We start from the raw sequence: 18,396 nt of genomic DNA, 5'->3' as shown, positions 1-18,396 counted from the left end.
TGGTGGGCCGGCAACAGCCAGTCTATCTGGTTGTGTATGGCCAACTGAAGCCTTCCAGCACTAGAGGTAAAATCTAGTACTCCATCCATTCACACACAACTATCTGCCTGAAAGGTCAAATTAACAGTCACAGTGAAAAGCGTATGAGTTAATACCATCATTTTTCCTGAATTACACTACCCCACATGTGATAAAAAAAAAAACAAGGACATATCCACCAAATGTGCCTATCAGCGTTGCTCTACTTGCAATCTACAAAATTATTACAGTATTATTCAGCAACTGTACTGTTACTCTTTTATTAGTCTCATGTCCTCCACCTATTTTGTCTTACATACTCACTAGCGCAATAGTAAAACGTCATTAATTCGAAGTCACTGGGACCGTGAAAAATATTCAAATTCACCGGGTTTTCGAATTGACCAACCACGGCAAAAACTTTTGCAGTGGCAAAGAACTGTCTTCATTTGAGAAACTTTGGGATTATCATATATTGCCGCGTGCCGCGTGAATGTTGACCGTCCAGCACGATGCTCTTGCTAGCCAAAAAGAAAGTTGCCTCCATATATAATTCGGCGTATACCCCACCTTCCTGCTGCCGCATTTTGTTTTCTAGTTTCACACAAGATGGCATCGCGGTGCACGCGCAACTCAAAACAATAAACACGCAACGACGCAACCAGAAGGACAGCAGTACGAAGACAATTGAGATCGAAAGCAAAAAAAGCGGCGTTCCAACCTCGCTTGCGGCCCGACTGACTAGCTGACTGCATGTGCTGGCAACGTTATCACGACAGTGGGAAAGTTGAAAGATGCCAACACCATAGCGCGTGTCACTAGTACTAACTACTAAAACAATGGTACATTTGCCTCCATGGCAGAAAACTGCCAAAAAAGCGGCTACTACAACTCCCGGGGCAGTGGGCTTCCTGCCAAGGAGAGATGTGGTATACTGCGCGCAAGACTACGGAGAGCACAGATCCCCCTGAGCGGCCTCCAGATGACCTGTGCCATCAGTGAAGCAGTGTCGGAGACCATGGAGCATGCGATCCTGGAATGCTCGGGCATTTCTCCTGCTGACCGCAAATTTTCGCACACTCTCATGCTCAGTTTCAGGGCAGGGCTGGATGCAGAGGTGGAAGTGACAAAGAGACTGCCAGAATACCGGCAAAAGCACTGGACAGTGCAGAGTGGGTGGTGGCGTGAAACGCAAAAAGGACGTGCTGGTTTCACAAATAGTATAGTATTCACCAACATAAACATTAGTCTTGTCTAGACCTACTAGCTGCTGCAGATTCAGTCTAGCACTACTGCTCAAAGAATGAAGGAGCAGCTAATGTATGGAGGCCGTTGGCACAAGTGAAGCCGAAATCCCAAATTGTGTCACCAATTTCTAATTAATCAATTTACAAAGTTATCAATTTCTTAAATCAACAGTCACGGCTGAAGCAGCTAGGCTTTACTTTGGAGTCTTCATTCAGTCATCTCAGCTAAACTTCTTCGCACATTTTTTTTTTGCACCAAAAAGGTTCATCGGAGTCTTCAGACAGGTGCTGCTACTTTTCGAAAAGAAAATGCTGAGGAAAAGCTGACTCACCTGTGTTGATCTCTTCCGCAGCCTCTGTTTCCGCAATGGGGTGGTCATGCAGCTGGAGGTAGACCTGTAGCATGCAAGATTTTGCAGTTAATTGCAATCATATACGGACAGTGATATCTATAGAGAGCACTGACCTACGTCACAGTGGCCGCAGTTTTGTTGTACAGTCTGGAATAAAATGCGAACAGCGCCTTTGAGCAAAACAAAATATTTTACCAGTGTACTTTCTATTGCAGTGTACAACTAGCCTGATTCATGTTCCCAGTTAACAGGCCTAGCAAAGCACATAATCATAAACCGGTTGCAATGGAATATCTCGCTGCAAAGGAGAAAAGTATGGCGTGTGTGTGTTCGCATTTCATTCCGGTATGACTGTATACGGAGCATGGTGGAAGGCAGTGTGCATACCTAATTGTATTATTGCCATCTGCTCCAGCCTGCGCCACTGGAACTACAAGCTGTACAACAACATGGAGCCTGTGACGTCAATGAATATCCTTTATCGTCACATACAACTCAACAATAAAGCAGCAAGTGGCTTCCAACCAATGGTGGTCAAGACACTGCTGTCAAATGCCTAGCACCTGCTAGCCACATGCAATGCCATGCACCTGCCACTTTCAAATTGTATCACACTACAGATGCTTCTTTCTTAACCCAGCAATGCCCAAGCATTGGACACGCCAGATAAAAGTTACAACCTTCAGGATTTCATTATTAATAGTTTCTTCACTGCACAGATGTAAAGCAAAAATTGAAATTTTGAAAAAAGCGCTAATTACAGCATAATTAAATTTAGCCAATTTGATTATTTATGAATGTCTAAGGATGATAAAACGGGACACAAATAAACAAGTACATATAGTAGTAAGTAGTGGAGAAAATTCAAAACTGCTCCATCATCTGCCAATACAGCACTGCAAACATGGAAATGTTTAGCCGTATTGCCTTCAGGCTAGGCTGTTGCATGAAACCGTCTTTTACCAAGCCTGCCGCACCTCTGGCAGCAGACATTTAGAACTTGCTTTACTAAATATGGTGAAAAACAAGATCGTTCCTTCAGGTATGTTAAACAATTCATGTGGTCACGCAAGCAGAAATGTAAATCCACATTTGTGCACTCTGCACCACAGGTGATACTGCGGCATTTATAGATACGATCCCCAGAAAATTTTGCACCTCCCCCCATTTACGTGTTGGTGCTCTTGCTCTTTGCCTAGTTCTGCAAGTGTGCTCAACTGTACCCAGGCAGGCATGCCCCTTGCACTTTTTGCATATGATGCCTGGGACACTGCATACTGAATGAAATTCTGCTCAAGTTTCTCGATTAGGCCCATGCCTTGACTGACAACAACCACAACCAAGTCACTAAACTCTGCTCCACAATCACCCAGAATACAACTTCACAGACGGTACAAAAGCTGTGCCGAGGTGTAACCCATTTTAAAAGCAAATGCACTGCCTCAATTCAGTGAATAAGTCTATATTATCCGAGTTTATTCAATCTGCGAAATTTCTGCCAGTAGAGATGCCGACAGAATGCAGCAAGTGGATGTGAAAAATAATCAAGAGCAACCTGACAGTACCAAGTTCAGTCACAAGTCGCATGAGAACGCTAAATTTACAGGCGATAAAAGACCTTCTTTTTTATTACCTAGATTTTATGGCACTTACCGTAAAAACCAGACTATAGGTCGGACCGGAACATAGGTCGACCCCCTAACTAGCCAATTCTAAAAATGAAAAAAAATCTTTTTCAATAGAAAAAGAAATGAAAGACACCCTTACCTTGAAACAAATGCGACTCAACAATTTGCACAATGGTGACAGTATTTATTTTCATCTAAATGCTGCTCGTATGTACACCCGGCCAAATTTTTAACAGTATCGCGCGCCCATCAACCCGAGTGTTTGTTTCTGGCACACAGAAATACGGTGCCGTAGAGCAAAGCCCTTCCTCATCATGAATCGCCGCACCCAGGATGGCGAGCCTTTGAATTGCGCCCTCGTTAGTCTGGAGGCTCGCGCTATCTTTACCGCTTTCAAGCGGATGTATTCGGCAGTCACAGGCAGCGACCTTGCACGCAGCTCAACCTTTCCTTCCAATTCTGGATATGCTGCGGTCGGCCCACAAATTATGTTTTCTTCTGGTTGCTGCAGGTTGTAATACGCAGCTTCTGCCTCCGCCAGTACTGAATGCTTTTTTCTGATACTCCAAATTCGAGCCATGCCGCCAGGTTGCTGTGAGCTTCCGCGTACTCAATCGCATTTTTCTTGAAAACGACGGTGAATTGTCGTCGGCTTCCGCTCATTTTGAAACAAAATGTGAAAAAGCAGCCTTTTAACAAAATAGCTTTGCAACGACTGAAACACAAAATGGCGGTGCGACAACGCTGCTGCTGGTGAAGGAGATAGTGATGGAGGCTGTTGACTACAGCCGTCCATTGTTGCCAGACTTCCTCAGTTTTTCCGCCATTGACCGGTATATAAGACGGGGGTCGACTTTTCGCCATGGTTTCTTGAAAGAAAAGTTTGACCTATATTCCTGTTTTTACGGTATTCGTGTCCTCAGAGCAAAAGAGCACACTAAGAACTAACTGAACTGCCATGTGAACACACACCCCATACGCTGATGACAGAGTACAGTCGAGCCCGCATATAACGAACATGAGCGTCACGCGGCGTCCGTTCATTATATCCCAAAGTTCGTAGTAAGTGGACCACAGCCTTAAAGACAGTTGCTTGTCAAAAAACAGAATTTTTTCTTTGCGAAAAAGTCTGTGATGGACGTCTGTTTCTGCAGCGCAGATCCGATGAGGGAGGCTTCCAGTTTATTTAAAGCAGAAGCGTGCTATCGCCGAGGCCCTTGGCACAGACAAGATCTCCGAGGTTCTCTATGTAGCTCATTGCTACAGGCACGCTTATGGGTGCTAGCTCCGAAGTTTCATCCTCATCTGATTCCTTCCTCCGCGTCACTCTCGTCCAGCACTTCAGAAACGATGCCCTCGTCCGTGCACGGTTCCGCGGTGTGGGCGTCGTCATCAACAGAAACAAAATCATTCCAACCAATGTCCTGACCCCCCATGTCGGAGTCGACGAGGCGCTACCACAAATCGCCACCGGGCTGGTCATCTTCCGAAGCATCAGGCCCAGCATCAGACACTGTGTCGACGAAGCCGGCCTTGCGGAAGCAGTTCCGCACGCCAGTGGCCGTCACCTCCGCCCAGGTTGCTTTCATCACTCTACTGCTGAATACAATGAAAATGGGCATGGTGTTCCAGTCCGCCATCCCGAGTTACAACTAGGGCCCAAGATTTGAACAAAGGCAACGAAACGTCCACATCGCAACAAGAGTGAGAAAAGTGCACAACAGGGTAGCAAGGCGGAAATTTGGGCGAGTTGGTAAGTGTTCATTTTCGCTCTCTGTTTGTGCTAGTCCTTCGTCTTGTGTCCCGTTCGTGTTGCGCTGAGAGCGAAAATGAACACAACAGGGTAGACGTGCAACGTGCACAGGCGCGGCAATCAAGCCAATCAAGCTAAAGATACAGACGCACAGCGCCAGTGCAGAGACCAATGAGGGGCGTCCCGTCAGTGCAGCCACTTCTTGGCTCCCACGGAAGGCCTGCTTCACGGAGCATGGCCTTTGCGATCGGCATCCGGCGGCGTGGCGGTTGATCGTGGAGGTCGAGCAGATTTGCGAGAGAGTGAGGAGAGGGGAGCGGAGTTGTGAGGAGTGGTGGGAGGGCGATCTTGGAAGGCGCGTCGGTGGGGAAAGGGTAGCTCGCTTGACAGCGGCACGAAACGGGGTGGGCAGTTTGTCTGCAATAAGGCTCGGGAAAACATACCACGTGCCGGGTGCACAAAGGGGACGGAGGCAGGTTATCTTGCATCGGGGCGCCAGGTTTACGCCGTCCGTTCGCTGTAACCGATCAGCAGGGCTTAATGACGTTCGTTATATGTGTGATTTTGTGCCATTGAAACAATATATATTTTGACGGTCGTGCAGGTCTCATTCATTATAAGTGAAAGTTCGTCTTAAGGGGGGATGTGGGGATCGGAACAAACTTTTTCATTTTTTAACTTAGAGTGATGAAATTTGGCAGACAGGTTTGAAATAGCATCAAACAGACAGCTACAGCTACAAAGTTTCACAATAATATCTTCAATAGTTTTTATTTTATCATTATTTATATATTGCTCACATGTTGCTTGCTCGTGGAAAGCCTAGCGTGACAGCAAAATGGGTTATGGGTCTGTAAATGTGTTTAATAGTTACTAAGAAGTATAGTCTAAGTCAAGATTCTCTTGATTTCTTTTTAAATTTCTCTGCTCTTCTTCTAAACAACATAGTATGCACCTTCCCTTTGTGTTTAGAATGTATCATGCTCCAATTATTGTGTAATAAAAAATGGTGAGCCTAAATGGTAAATCTGAGACTGTCTTGACATAAGGCACACTTCAGCAATTGCAACAAAACAAACGGGATTAAAATCCGTGCTCCCATTGCCGTGCTATGCTTTCCACGAGTGAGGTGATAAGCCCAAAACAAACTTTTGAGAAAACAAGCCTCAAAGTTCCATACTGGCACACACTGTCTAGAATGCTCCTGCATTGTAAAATTTGGTGTCCTTGGCAGCAGGTGACTTCTTAGCCCTCTTAGCAACTTGAACAAGCATAAACTGCTCTTCTGGAGGTGCGGGAATGGCATTTTCCTGTGAGCCAGTCAGCCCGAGCTTGCGCTCCATTGCTGAAACCGCGCGAAGCGATTTGCGAACTCTCGACGCTTGCAGTTCTGCAGTTTCCGCGAACACAAATCGTGTTTTCAGGTGAGCTTGAATAGTGTGACGTTCACTGGGTGAATAGTCAACACTGCGATGAGCGGCAAGGACGGCCGCCGGTGCATCCGCGGCAGCGAGCGTGCGCCCGCGTTGCAGCTCCGTCGAAGCGCCGGAACTCGTCAATGGCATGGGACTGCCTTCACTGGCGGTTGTTGGCTGCGGAGACATCTCGGCGTTGAACAACTCACCGCGGAAGCGCGTCTCTGATGCTCTGCAGGCTGCAAGCCCACTCCGTGATCTGTGCTGGACGAACTTGCGACGGGACGCTCGCGTATGGCGGGATGCTCGCGTACGGCGAGACTCACTGGCATGTCGATCGTCACCGGTAAAGTAACACTGCGCCCGCGCTTCAACGGCGACAGATCATGGTTCGTCTCACTATCGCTGGCTGGTGCTCAACTCGGCGCAAGATCCCATAGCACGTTGGGCGAGAGATCGCACAGCACGTTGGGCGCGTACTCCGCAGATTCTGAACGGACGCTCGGCTCGGCCGAACCACCTGTTGACATCGCCGCTTCTTCCATGCTGTGACGGGCTTGCGTTTCCGCTTCACGTAGGCATGCTTCGTCCGGTACTTCTTTTCGAACGTGCGCGGATCCATTGCACGTGGCCGAAGTCCTCGAAACACAAGAGAAGGAAAGGCCAGAAAGGCTTCCCAGCAACGGACGAAAGCAGACTCTCCTTGCCTCAGCCGCCATTATGCCGCGGCGTCGGCCAATGAGGAGACGCCTTACAACGCGCCGCGGCGCAGAGCCAATCGGGGCGCGGCAGCCATTGGCTGCTCCGTGCTCCCACCCTCCGGTTTTTATTTTTTTTGTGCGCTTGCTGGCTGGCAGGGGAGGAAGGAAAGGGCAGGGACAAAGAGAGAAAGAGTCGGGCTTTCCAATGATACCAAAATGGCGGCGCTCCGTGGCGGGAAATTCGAGCGGTCGCGCCTTGAACTTCGCGGCTTTTTCGCGATTTCGGGCGGATGTGTGGACCGGGCACCGACAAATATATTTATTTTTAGTGCTTAGAGTTTGTTTTTCGGTGAAATATTTCAGTACAAGATAGAAATGATGCTGTAGTTTCTGAAAAGTGTACTTTTCAAAAATCGATTTTTTTCGCGAAAATCGCGATCTGATCCCCGCTTCCCCCCTTAAGTGGGGCCATTATATGTGGGCTCGACTGTAGTACTGCAATGAAGTGCACAAACACATTCTAAAACAACCAATGATAGAGCGGGCGAAATGCAGTGTGTGTGTGTGTGTACTGTTAAGGGGGGACACTGGTCCTAAAGCTATTTTTGTTGTTTTTTGACCAATCTTAATAAAAATGCATAGACTTATTCAAATTTTTATGCTGATTTCAAATATGCATTTATTTTAGGTGTAGGCCAATTAGTTTTCAGGATAATTAACAATTAATGCCCATTGTTTGAGGCCCAAATAGCAAAATAATGTTTTTATCTAAAATTAATTTTAAGGCATGGTTAGATAGCCAGAATAGTGAATTATGAAATGTTGAGAGCAGATTTTTGATATGTCAATTATTACTCATTTTACAACCTTCTGAATTTCAGTATAAAAAATGTGTGTACCAAGTAACGGTAAATTAACGAAAATAATTATTTTTTTAAGGTAAAATGAAAAAATCTGCTCCCAACATTTCACACAGCATACATTAGGCTTTCCATTGCAACCAAAATTTCAGCTCTATGTGACTTGGTTGCTGAGATATCAAGGCCTCAAGACTGCTAGCAGTCAACCATATGCATTTTGAGAAAAGCCCCAAAAACAAGCAGGGGACAGTTTAATAAATATTTACAAGTGCAGTAATATATTTACAATAGGAAATGGCTAGTAGCCACCAGGAATGTAGTCCTTTTGATTGCCAGTAGTATCCAGGTGCCGCTTCTTGAGCACTCCTTGAATATTTTCCGCAATGGAATGCTTTCGAGCGCACTTTTGCTCTCGGCGCTCATCCTTCTCTCGCATTCTTTTTGCGCTCATAGCATTCGTATTGAGGCCCAGTTCCTGTAATATTGCTGCAGAAGTTTTGCTGCCTGCGTTGAACCGCATTACTGCCTCAGCCACGGCAGCCTCAACAGTAAACAATGATGCGTGGCGCTCTTTGGGTGCCAAGGCCCATATCAAAGAGTGTAGGCTTTCATTACTGTTTTGGGTTTTACCTCTATGGCACCGCTCTAAGAGCTTCCTATCCGACAGTCGCTCATAGACAGGGAGCAATGCTTTAGCAACATGGGGTGGAATGTTGTACCGATGCTTTGGAGCAGATTCGCCTCGGGCTGCTGCCGCATTTTGCTGGCACCAAGAGTCCAGTCCCGATGGGCAGAAGCTATGGTTTGATGCCTCATCACTAGAGGTAATGTGGTGGTAGGTGGCCATCACAGCCTTCTGCGTAGCCTCTACATCCCCATTATGGGATTTTAAAGCCCAGGCATAATAGGAGCTTAACTTTGTTATGAGGCTGCCTGTCAGTTTGCCTTTTCCTCCAAGGTTTTCGGCACCTTTGTGTTTGAACAACAAAGTCCGCAATGCTGTTCCCATACGTTTCTGCACGTGGTTTATGCAGTCTTCTTTTTTTACTTTGATGTATCCATACACATCTGCCTCTTGCACAGCTAGAAAAGCCCGACTATCACCGTCCGAAAGCATTGTGGTATAGCGAAGGCCACACTTCTTCAACGACCTTTCAAAAAGAATAAGGGCTGCCTCAACTTCCATCTCTCCAGCCTTTCTTTCTGAGTTTTTTTGGCATAGGTGCCCAGCCCTCCAGGACTGGTATGATGGGTCACCTTTTGGGCCTCGCTCGCAGCCGGCACAGAAGTTGCACAATACAACATAGTCCAGCACAAGCCCGGTAAACAGTTCGATGACGGTTCCCACACCAATGTGGGATGTGTGGCCGCGTGTCATCCAAGTGCCGTCGTATGATACTGCAATATTGCCGGGGTTCCAAGGTCCAATTCATTATAAAGTTCTCGAACCGACCGCGCACACTCTTGTGCAACTTCTTCGGCTGCACGAGCTGCTGCAGGTGTCAACTTTTTTTTCACATAGTCTTGCCACGTTTTATTGTGGAGACCGCGGTGCGAAACGTTCAGCGATGAAAAAATGTCATTTAGAGCTGTCTGCTGGTTGCCAGTGCTCTGCATTGCACGAGCAGCGAGCACATTCACCACAAAAGGGTTGATCTTCTGATCGCCACGTACCCGCGGCGAACTCCATGTAGACGATGCGTCTCCACAGCTCGCACATTGAAGAGAAAGTTTAACGGCAAGGCCGTATTCTCGCTCATCTTTTACGAAGCTCAAGTCATTGCCGCCACACGTTTTACACTTCACAAGTTTCAACAAACTGTTGAGCGATTCCAAACAAACGATCGTGAAGCTCGCCTCGTCGAGCAGACAGTCCGACGTGCTGCCGTCACGTAAACAACGAGACTTCCGCTCCGTTGCTGGAGTTGAGGCGAGTTCTCGCAGTTTTTGTTCAGTCTTCGTCTTATTTTGGAGCACATCTGAGGGCTCCAGCATCACTGTATCACGGCGGATGCGGGCGCTGCTGCTTACAGCTTCCCGTGCTGCGGAGCGCGTTAGGCCTACCTGCGCGGCCTCGCCGACACGATCGTTCAGCGCAGGAGTTTCATCATTGTTGGGGCGCACAGCAGGGCGTTGTGGTATTGTATTCTGTAGTTATGTTTGTATAAACTAGGTGGCGCTAGGCATGCGCCCTATCTGGTCAGCTGACTCGCACATCTGTATATATATTCATCATTGAACTGGAATAAAGGGGAGTTGGTCGAAGTATGTACGTGGCGGGTGCTTGACGTGGTGGTGCTCCGGCTGCTCCGGGCAGTCGGACCGGGCAGTTCCCCAACGGTACGGGATACAACAGTTGGCGACGAGTGGTGAAGTAACCGAACGCGGAAGCAATGAGCCTGCATCAACCGCCCGAGTTCCTGCCGACGCCCGGGAAGCCCGCCATTCCTTGGACGCAGTGGCACCGCCTTTTCAAGAACTATCTCCTGGCGTCCGGGAGCGACGCTCACCCACCTGCGCGCCGTAAGGCTTTGCTGCTACACTGTTTGGGTGTGGAAGGCCAACGCTTGTACTACGCGTTGCCGGAGGAGAAATCGTCGACGCCGCCTACAGAAGGAAAGGAAGGAAGCGGTACGAGCGACGAGTACGATGCAGCGGTGGCTACGTTGGACGCTTACTTCACTTCTAAAACGAACGTCGTCGTGGAGCGGCATCGGTTCGGACAACGCACCCAACTGCCCGGGGAGACTGCAACAGCGTTCGTCACGGCGTTGCGTGAGCTGGCATTAAGTTGCGACTTCGGTAAGCAGGCTGACGATTTTATTCGTGACCAACTTGTAGCGAAAACGTGCAACCCTGTTCTTCGGGAACGCTTACTGCTTGAAGGCACTTCGCTCACTCTTGAACGCGCACTGGCTATTGCAAACAGTATCGAAGAAGCCACGAAATACTCACTTGAGCTGCAGTCATCGGCTGCGAGCGTTCAAAAGGTCGAAAAACATCGGATGCCATGCCGCTCAGAAACGCAGTTACCGCGTTCGCAGCAGCCGAAGTCCTGTTTCCGTTGCGGGTCTTCAGGGCATCTTGCAGATTCCAAGACATGCAAGGCGCGGGGTAAAACTTGCAGCAAATGTGGCAAACGAGGACATTTTCAGCGTGTCTGTAGAAGCGGCATGCCTGACGAAAGGGCCCTTGCTGTCCGAGAAATCGACACCTGCAGTGCATCCGGCGATCTCAACGTGTTGCTTCTCGACCGGCAGTGCAAAGGAGGGATACACACAGAAGTCTTCGTACAAGATGTTCCTATACGTTTCCTCGTAGACACGGGTTCTGCTGTCTCCATTCTGTCGAACGCCACGTATTCAAGGTTGAAACGCTTCCCTTTGCAGCCAACATCAGCGTCACTCTACGATTTCTCTCGCCGCAGAATAACCATCGAGGGGTGTTTCACGGCGCCAGTCATCTTCCAGGATCGGCAGGCCGACATTCTCTTCTACGTCGTCAAGGACGGTACTGACATTCTCGGCATCGACGCTATCGAAACGCTGCGTCTGCAAATCAACGGTACGTCATTGCAATGCACCCATATTACGCAAGCGCCAGAAGGCCTTGACCGTGAACTGTTTTGCCAGTTTCCGCACTTGTTTGATGGCAAGTTAGGGCTTGCAACAAATTTTGTCCATAAGGTCAAGATAAGAGAAGGAATCACGCCTGTTGTTGCTAAGTTGCGGCGTTTGCCATTTTCAATGCGAGACCGAGTACGCGAAGAGCTGCAGCGCCTTGAGCAAGAAGATGTCATAGAAAAGATTGACACGTCTGAATAGGTGTCTCCAATCGTAGTAGTAGCAAAGAAAAACGGCAAGATAAGAATTTGTGTCGATCTGCGCGAACCAAACAAAGCGATTGGCGTTGACAAATTTCCACTGCCGCACACGGAAGAAATATTGCACAAACTTCATGGCGCAAATTACTTTTCAAAGATTGATTTAGCAGCTGCATATCACCAAGTTCTGCTAAGCCCTGAAAGCAGGGAACTGACTACCTTCATAACCGATAGTGGACTGTACAGATTCAAGCGCGTCTGTTTCGGTCTTGCATCAGCACCGTCTGCGTTTCAGAAAATGATGGCCACTATTTTGCAGAACTGCAAAAACACTTTGTGCTACATAGATGATGTCATTGTGTACGGAAGCACACGTGAAGAGCACTTCAAGAATTTGAAACAAGTTTTGCACTTGATTGCAAAGGCTGGATTGAAGTTGAATGACAAATGCATTTTTAATGTGCAAGAAGTCGACTTCCTTGGTCACAGGATCAGTCACAAGGGAATACGCCCTTTACAAAGTAACATTGACGCCATCAAGGCTGTGCCAGCCCCAACAAATGTCGGTACTCTGCGCTCATTCTTGGGCATGGTAGGCTACTACGCCAAATTTATACCTGACTATGCGGTGGTTGTCGAGCCTCTTCGAGAGTTGCTACGTAAGAATGCCACATTCACATGGAACCCTGCAAGACAAGCTTGTTTCGAGCAACTGAAATGTTCCCTGGCCACAAGATGTTTACAGCTATTTGATCCTGCGGGTGACATTATTGTCACTACGGATGCCTCATCCATTGGCTTGGGAGCAGTGTTGCAACAGACAAGGAATGATGAACTGGTGACGATTGCTTTTGCTTCTCGCAGGCTTACTTCACAGGAACAGAAGTATTCTGTAGGGGAATTGGAAGCCCTTGCTTGCTTGTGGGCATGCGAATATTGGAGAGTGTACCTTTGGGGTCGTTCATTCATATTACGCACTGATCACCAGGCTCTGGTCACACTCCTTAGTACAAAGGGAGTAGGTCGCCGACCGTTCCGGATTGCGAGGTGGCACGCCAGGCTGTTGGCATACAACTTCACGATTGAATTTCACAAGGGTGACAAGAATACTGTTGCTGATGCTCTTTCAAGGATGCCCCTTCCAGGTCGTGTGGAGGAAGAGGAAGAAGAGACTGTTTGTGTTGTCTCAACATGCATTACTCATGAAGAGTTTGTCATTGAAACGATGCAGGACCCGTTGCTGCAGCAGGTTATAAAGTGGGTGACATCGGCATGGCCCGCAGTGAAGATGTTGCCTGCCGAAGCAGTTCCGTTCTACCGGGTGCAAACTGAGCTCTCAGTCGTTGGAGACCTCCTGCTTCGTGGTGACAAATTTGTAGTACCTTCGTCCCTCGTAGCACGGCTTCTTGGCGCAGCCCACGAGTCTCATCCGGGAATAACGAGGACAAAGCAGCGACTACGTGAGCAATACTGGTGGCCTGCTATGTGCAAGCAAGTAGAACAATTCATTGCATCCTGCGCGGTATGCCAATCTGTTGACAAGTCTGCAAAACCCGTGACACCACCTCTGCAGCCAGTTGCATTCCCATCTGCACCATGGCAGAAGCTAGGCATCGATATTGTGGGCCCTTTTTCCGAAGTGCCGGCAGATTGCCGTTTTGCCATTACAGCCATCGATTACTACAGCAAGTGGCCTGAGGTTTGTTTCTCAGCAAGGGTGACAACTGCAACAGTCATCTCCTTTCTGCGAAGCATCTTCAGCAGGGAAGGATATCCAGACGAGATTGTGAGTGATCATGGTGCTCAGTTTACAGCCTTGGAGTTTGACAGTTTCCTCAAAGAACGTGGCATCGCTCATACGTATTCGGCAGTCTATCATCCGCAAGCTAACGGGCAGGTAGAGAGGTTTAATCGAGTACTCAAAGAGTACGTTCAAGTCTGCGCACAAGAACATCGGCCTTTGAAGGAAGCTATCACCGAATACCTGGGAGTCTACCGTTTCACACCGCATGCGACCACAGGAGTGAAGCCTTCCGTCCTTCTTCACGGCCGTCATCCCAGAACAAAACTTGATCTTGTAGGAGCGCCAGGTAAAGAGTTTTTTCAAGATCCGCAGGCAGCGATGAAGTCCATCCACAGCAGAGTAGCACAAAGGCAACAAGCAAGTAAGACTTACACTGACCGTCGACGAGCTGCAAAGTACTCTCCATTAACAACAGGTCAACCGGTGAGAGTCAAGTTGCCTGGTCACGTGCCTAAGGGCGCTCTGAGCTACTCGAGTCCATTCACCATTGTGGACCAATGTGGTCAAGATACCTACAAGCTCAATGATGGCCGCACATGGAATCGGAGTCGGCTGGTACCTTGCCCCCAACCAGTTCCACCACCTACAGTTCCGAAAAGTTGTTCGCCTGAATCAGCAAAACCACTTGGCGAACCACAGCAGGAGAACCACGACCCACCCCAGCAGCCATCTGTGCAGACGCCAGTTGGAAGGGACGTTCCAGGACTGAGGTATTCGACGAGACAAAGAAGACCACCAGTGTGGTTTAAAGACTATGAAAGACATTGAGTGTTTATTGTGTTTTTCCAGTGTTAGTTGCTAACTCTTTTGAGGGGGAATAATGTGGTATTGTATTCTGTAGTTATGTTTGTATAAACTAGGTGGCGCTAGGCATGCGCCCTATCTGGTCAGCTGACTCGCACATCTGTATATATATTCATCATTGAACTGGAATAAAGGGGAGTTGGTCGAAGTATGTACGTGGCGGGTGCTTGACGTGGTGGTGCTCCGGCTGCTCCGGGCAGTCGACAGGGCAGTTCCCCAACGGTACGGGATACAACAGGCGTCTCTTGAGGTTATCGACCAGCGACTTCTTCCTTTTCTTGCCGAATTTATGCCTTGAGTGCACCTTGCGCGCTGAACCAGGCATCGCTGCGCGTTTCTTGCACTGCACGGTCCGGCACAAAGAGTCGTGTCTCCCCGCGGCTCGGGCGCGTCAAGCAGACGCTGCCAGCCCGCTCCACCAATCGGATGACGACCTGCTGTCACGTGATCCGCGGCAGCCAATAGAATTTTGAATACTACCTTTTCTTTTTTGCTATTTTCTCGGCAACCAATGGGCGAACGGAAGTCGTAGTGGCGGGAAATTGAAGGCGAAAGGCGGCTTTTTCAAATGAGACCAAGATGGCTGCGGTGCCGCGCATGAAACGGGAGCTACGCTTTGCGAAATACTGCTGTTTCGGCTCCGATTTCAGCTCAAATTCGGGCGACATGGATTATATAAATTGGTATTGTGAGTAAAATACTGACCTTAGAGGCGAGAAATTTAACAGAGAGGTAGATAAATGATTGCTGATTTCGAAAATAACATTTTCTAAAAACTGATTTTTTCGAGATTTTTCGGCCCGAAAGACTCGTGTCCCCCCTTAAGGGGGGAGGCTACTCTTAAAGAAAAAAATTTTGTTTCTGCACCAAATTTAATCAAATTGCACACCCATGACTAGTTTTTCATGCTGATTCCAAAAATGTCATTGGTTTCATGATAGGATCATTAGTTATTGAGATACACTTAATTACACCCTTCTCACTAATAAGAACAATTAAGAGAAAAAACACATTAAGAAGTTTATAAATTGCACTTGGTTGGGTTCTAGAAACAGAAATGAATACAATGTTGGAAACAGTTTTTTAATTTTACTATCATAAGTAGTTTTTAAAGACATTGAAACTCAAGGTACAAATAGTGCCTAACTTGCAATCAAAAACTAGAGCAAATTAAAAAATTTCTGAACCTTAATTACAAATTCTACTCCCAACATTGTGTAGACTACACATATGGCTACTTGCTAAAAAAAGAATTATGGTTCTATCTGCCATAGCTGCTGAGATATGCTAGTTTGGGACATGCTACGAGTCCAAAATTTCCATCTTGAGAAAAACAGCAAAAACAAACGAAGTGGTGTTTATGGCAAAGTACTTCAAATTTATTTATATACTGGCATCAGCAGACACTTAATAACCTCCTGGAAGGTAGTCTGTCTGACCAGAGTTATTAAAATGGCGCTTTTTGAGTGAGCGCTGAAGATTTTCTCGTTCACCAAGCGCAAGCTGACGATGGAGAAGGTGTCGCCGGGTGGGGCAGTTGCGGCGTCTCCCATTGCACCGAAGAATGCTGCCTTTCGCTCTGTTGCTGCCGCTGATGCCATCTCATGAAGTTTCTCCTGGGCTTTTTTGTCCCTTTCTTCTATCTCGGAAGGTTGCAGCATTCGGGTATCGCGACGAACACTGCCGCTGCCCGATGAGGCTTCCGCGACCGGCGGCGCCGTTAGGCCTAGCTCGGTCGGCACCTCCCGATCCGCTGGCGGAGGCGTACCCACGGTGCATGTGGTGTCCGTGGTGCTCGAGGTGATCGTGGCGCTCTTCTTGAGGTTGTAATGAGCGATTTTTTCCTCTTTTTTCCATATCTGTGCGTCGTGCTGAACTTTGGCGCCGGCGTTGACATCGTCGCGAGAAGCACCAGCGAACACACCTTGACAAAATGGCTACCGCTTGGGCTCAGCAGACGACACGAGGCCCTTCAGCCAATCAGATAGCAGCTTTCAGTCACGTGCACCGACTAGCGAATAGCATCGCGCGTTGCGACTGCTTTTTGGCGGCATTTTCTCCCTCATCCAATAAGCATAAAGGAGCAGGAACTGCGCGAAATTTAAAACGAAAAGCAGCTCTTCCAAACGAGACCAAGATGGCCGCGATCGCTGCAGTGAAACGATAATAGCATGTCTCGGAAAAAGCCCCGTTATTGCGCGAAAATTTGCCAAGAGCGAGCTCGGATCGAAGTTTTATACTCCTTTTACAGCCCAAATATTGGCTCTAGAGATTAGATAATTCACAGGGTGGTAGAGAAACAGCTGCAGATTTCGAAAATTACATTTTTGAAAAATCGATTTTTTCGCGATTTTTTCACCTCTAAGAGCCGTCTCCCCCCTTAAGCCTACCTGGATGGCAACCCGAGCAGCCTTGAAGTAGAAAGGGTGCGCCCTGAGCACATCTTCCAGCCGCAGCAGGCTCACATAGGCACGTAGCGTCATCTTGCGCATGCAGTATGTGTGGAAGTCAAACTGGTCCTCCATTATCTCCGAAAAGTGCTGTGAAAAAAAAAAGAAAGAAAAGGAGATGGTGTCAGACACGACGTCATGGTCGACCCTCTCAGTCAAAACCTTTTATAATAGGCATGTTATTGTACAAGTGACAGCATTCAGAAGAAATTTGTTATTAACATGAATCCAGAGCATAGAAATGCTCGGCAAAATTTTCTCCTTCGCCGCACCTCTACACATTACGGGAGCAATGCCCGTACCTACCATGGGTACACCTGGTTGCCCCTGTGTACAGTCGAACACGGATATATCGAACTCGAAGGGGATCGCGAATTAATTCGATATATTAAAAATTCGATATAAAAAAATACAGGCCCAGAGACTTTACCTGTGGCGGACGATGACCTACCGATCGGAGCATTCAAGAATGACAACTATTTCCGCACACACGACGCAACGTAATGCTTTATTTGCGTGAAAAAAAATCGCTTATGTTCGTCTGCTTCTTCGCCTTGCAAATGAAATTAAAGACTCCAACCTCGATCTTATCGAGGCTGTTCAGGTGCGAAAGCCCAGTTCCTTCCATGTCGCCGCAACAACGGCGAATCAAGCTGAACGCGGCCGCCACTTCAGCGGTGGAGTACGAGCGTGTAGCCGCCCCCTCGTCCGCAGGATCTTCGTCACCACTCGAGCTGTCGGCCTGGGTCCCTGCGACTGCAGCTACAATGTCCTCGTCGGCGAGGCTCGCAACAGCCTGAACATTGCTGTCAACGTTCACAAAATCGTCAGCAGACACTTCGGCTGGAACGGCAGCCGGGAAAAGGGACGACAACTCGCGAAACGCGTCGTCCATGCGCTCGTTGTCGCCGTCGCCGTCTTCGCAGGTTTCGGGAAGTTTGGCCGTCACGAGGCCTGCCTTCCGGAAGCAGTTGGCCACGGTATCCTGCTTCACGTCTCTCCAGGCGCCCGTCATCATTTGAATGGCCCCCAGCAGGTCAACCTTAAGCTCGGTGCCCATGCGGAGGTTCACGAAAAGCCTATCAATGAGTCGCCTCCTGTAGCCGACTTTGAACGACTTAATGATGCCCTGGTCGAGCGGCTGCAACTTCGCTGTCGTGTTCGCCGGTAGAAACTTGAGCGCGATGTTTTCGAGCTCGCAGGTGGTGTGATGGGCCGAGCAATTATCGACGAGAAGGCAAGCGTGACGCCCCGACTTGCCCAGTTCAGCGTCCCACGCTTGCAGCCATTCTGTAAACAGCTGACGCGTCATCCACGCCTTCTTATTGAAGGCGTAGCGAACGGGGAGCTGCTTACAGTTTTTGAAGCAGCGCGGTGCCCTTGCTTTGCCGATCACAAAGGGCTGGAGCTTTTGAGAGCCATCCATGTTGGCAGCGAGCAGAACGCTCACGCGGACTTTGCTCATCTTGCCCCCGTGACACGTGCTGCCCCGGACGTCGAGCGTCTTGCTGGGCAGCATCTGCCAAAACAACCCGGTCTC

At 48.4% G+C, this 18,396-nt stretch overlaps 1 protein-coding gene across 1 annotated transcript in view; it reads right to left on the bottom strand.

The window, feature by feature from the left end:
• The window catches only part of Naa15-16 (N-alpha-acetyltransferase 15/16), a 112,636-nt gene that overhangs the window by 72,178 nt on the left and 22,062 nt on the right, over positions 1-18,396 (bottom strand). The window contains exons 15-16 of the mRNA XM_077662721.1: positions 16,797-16,946; positions 1,598-1,661 (exon numbers count right to left, since the gene is read on the bottom strand). Coding sequence (XP_077518847.1) covers positions 1,598-1,661; positions 16,797-16,946 — 214 coding nt within the window. The remainder of the gene's footprint in view (positions 1-1,597; positions 1,662-16,796; positions 16,947-18,396) is intronic.

Source organism: Amblyomma americanum, chromosome 4 (assembly GCF_052857255.1).
Source record: "Amblyomma americanum isolate KBUSLIRL-KWMA chromosome 4, ASM5285725v1, whole genome shotgun sequence".
NCBI classification, from domain to species: Eukaryota; Metazoa; Arthropoda; class Arachnida; order Ixodida; family Ixodidae; genus Amblyomma; species Amblyomma americanum.
The sequence above is the reverse complement of the archived record's forward strand: the minus strand, read 5'-3'. Positions and strand labels throughout refer to the sequence as shown.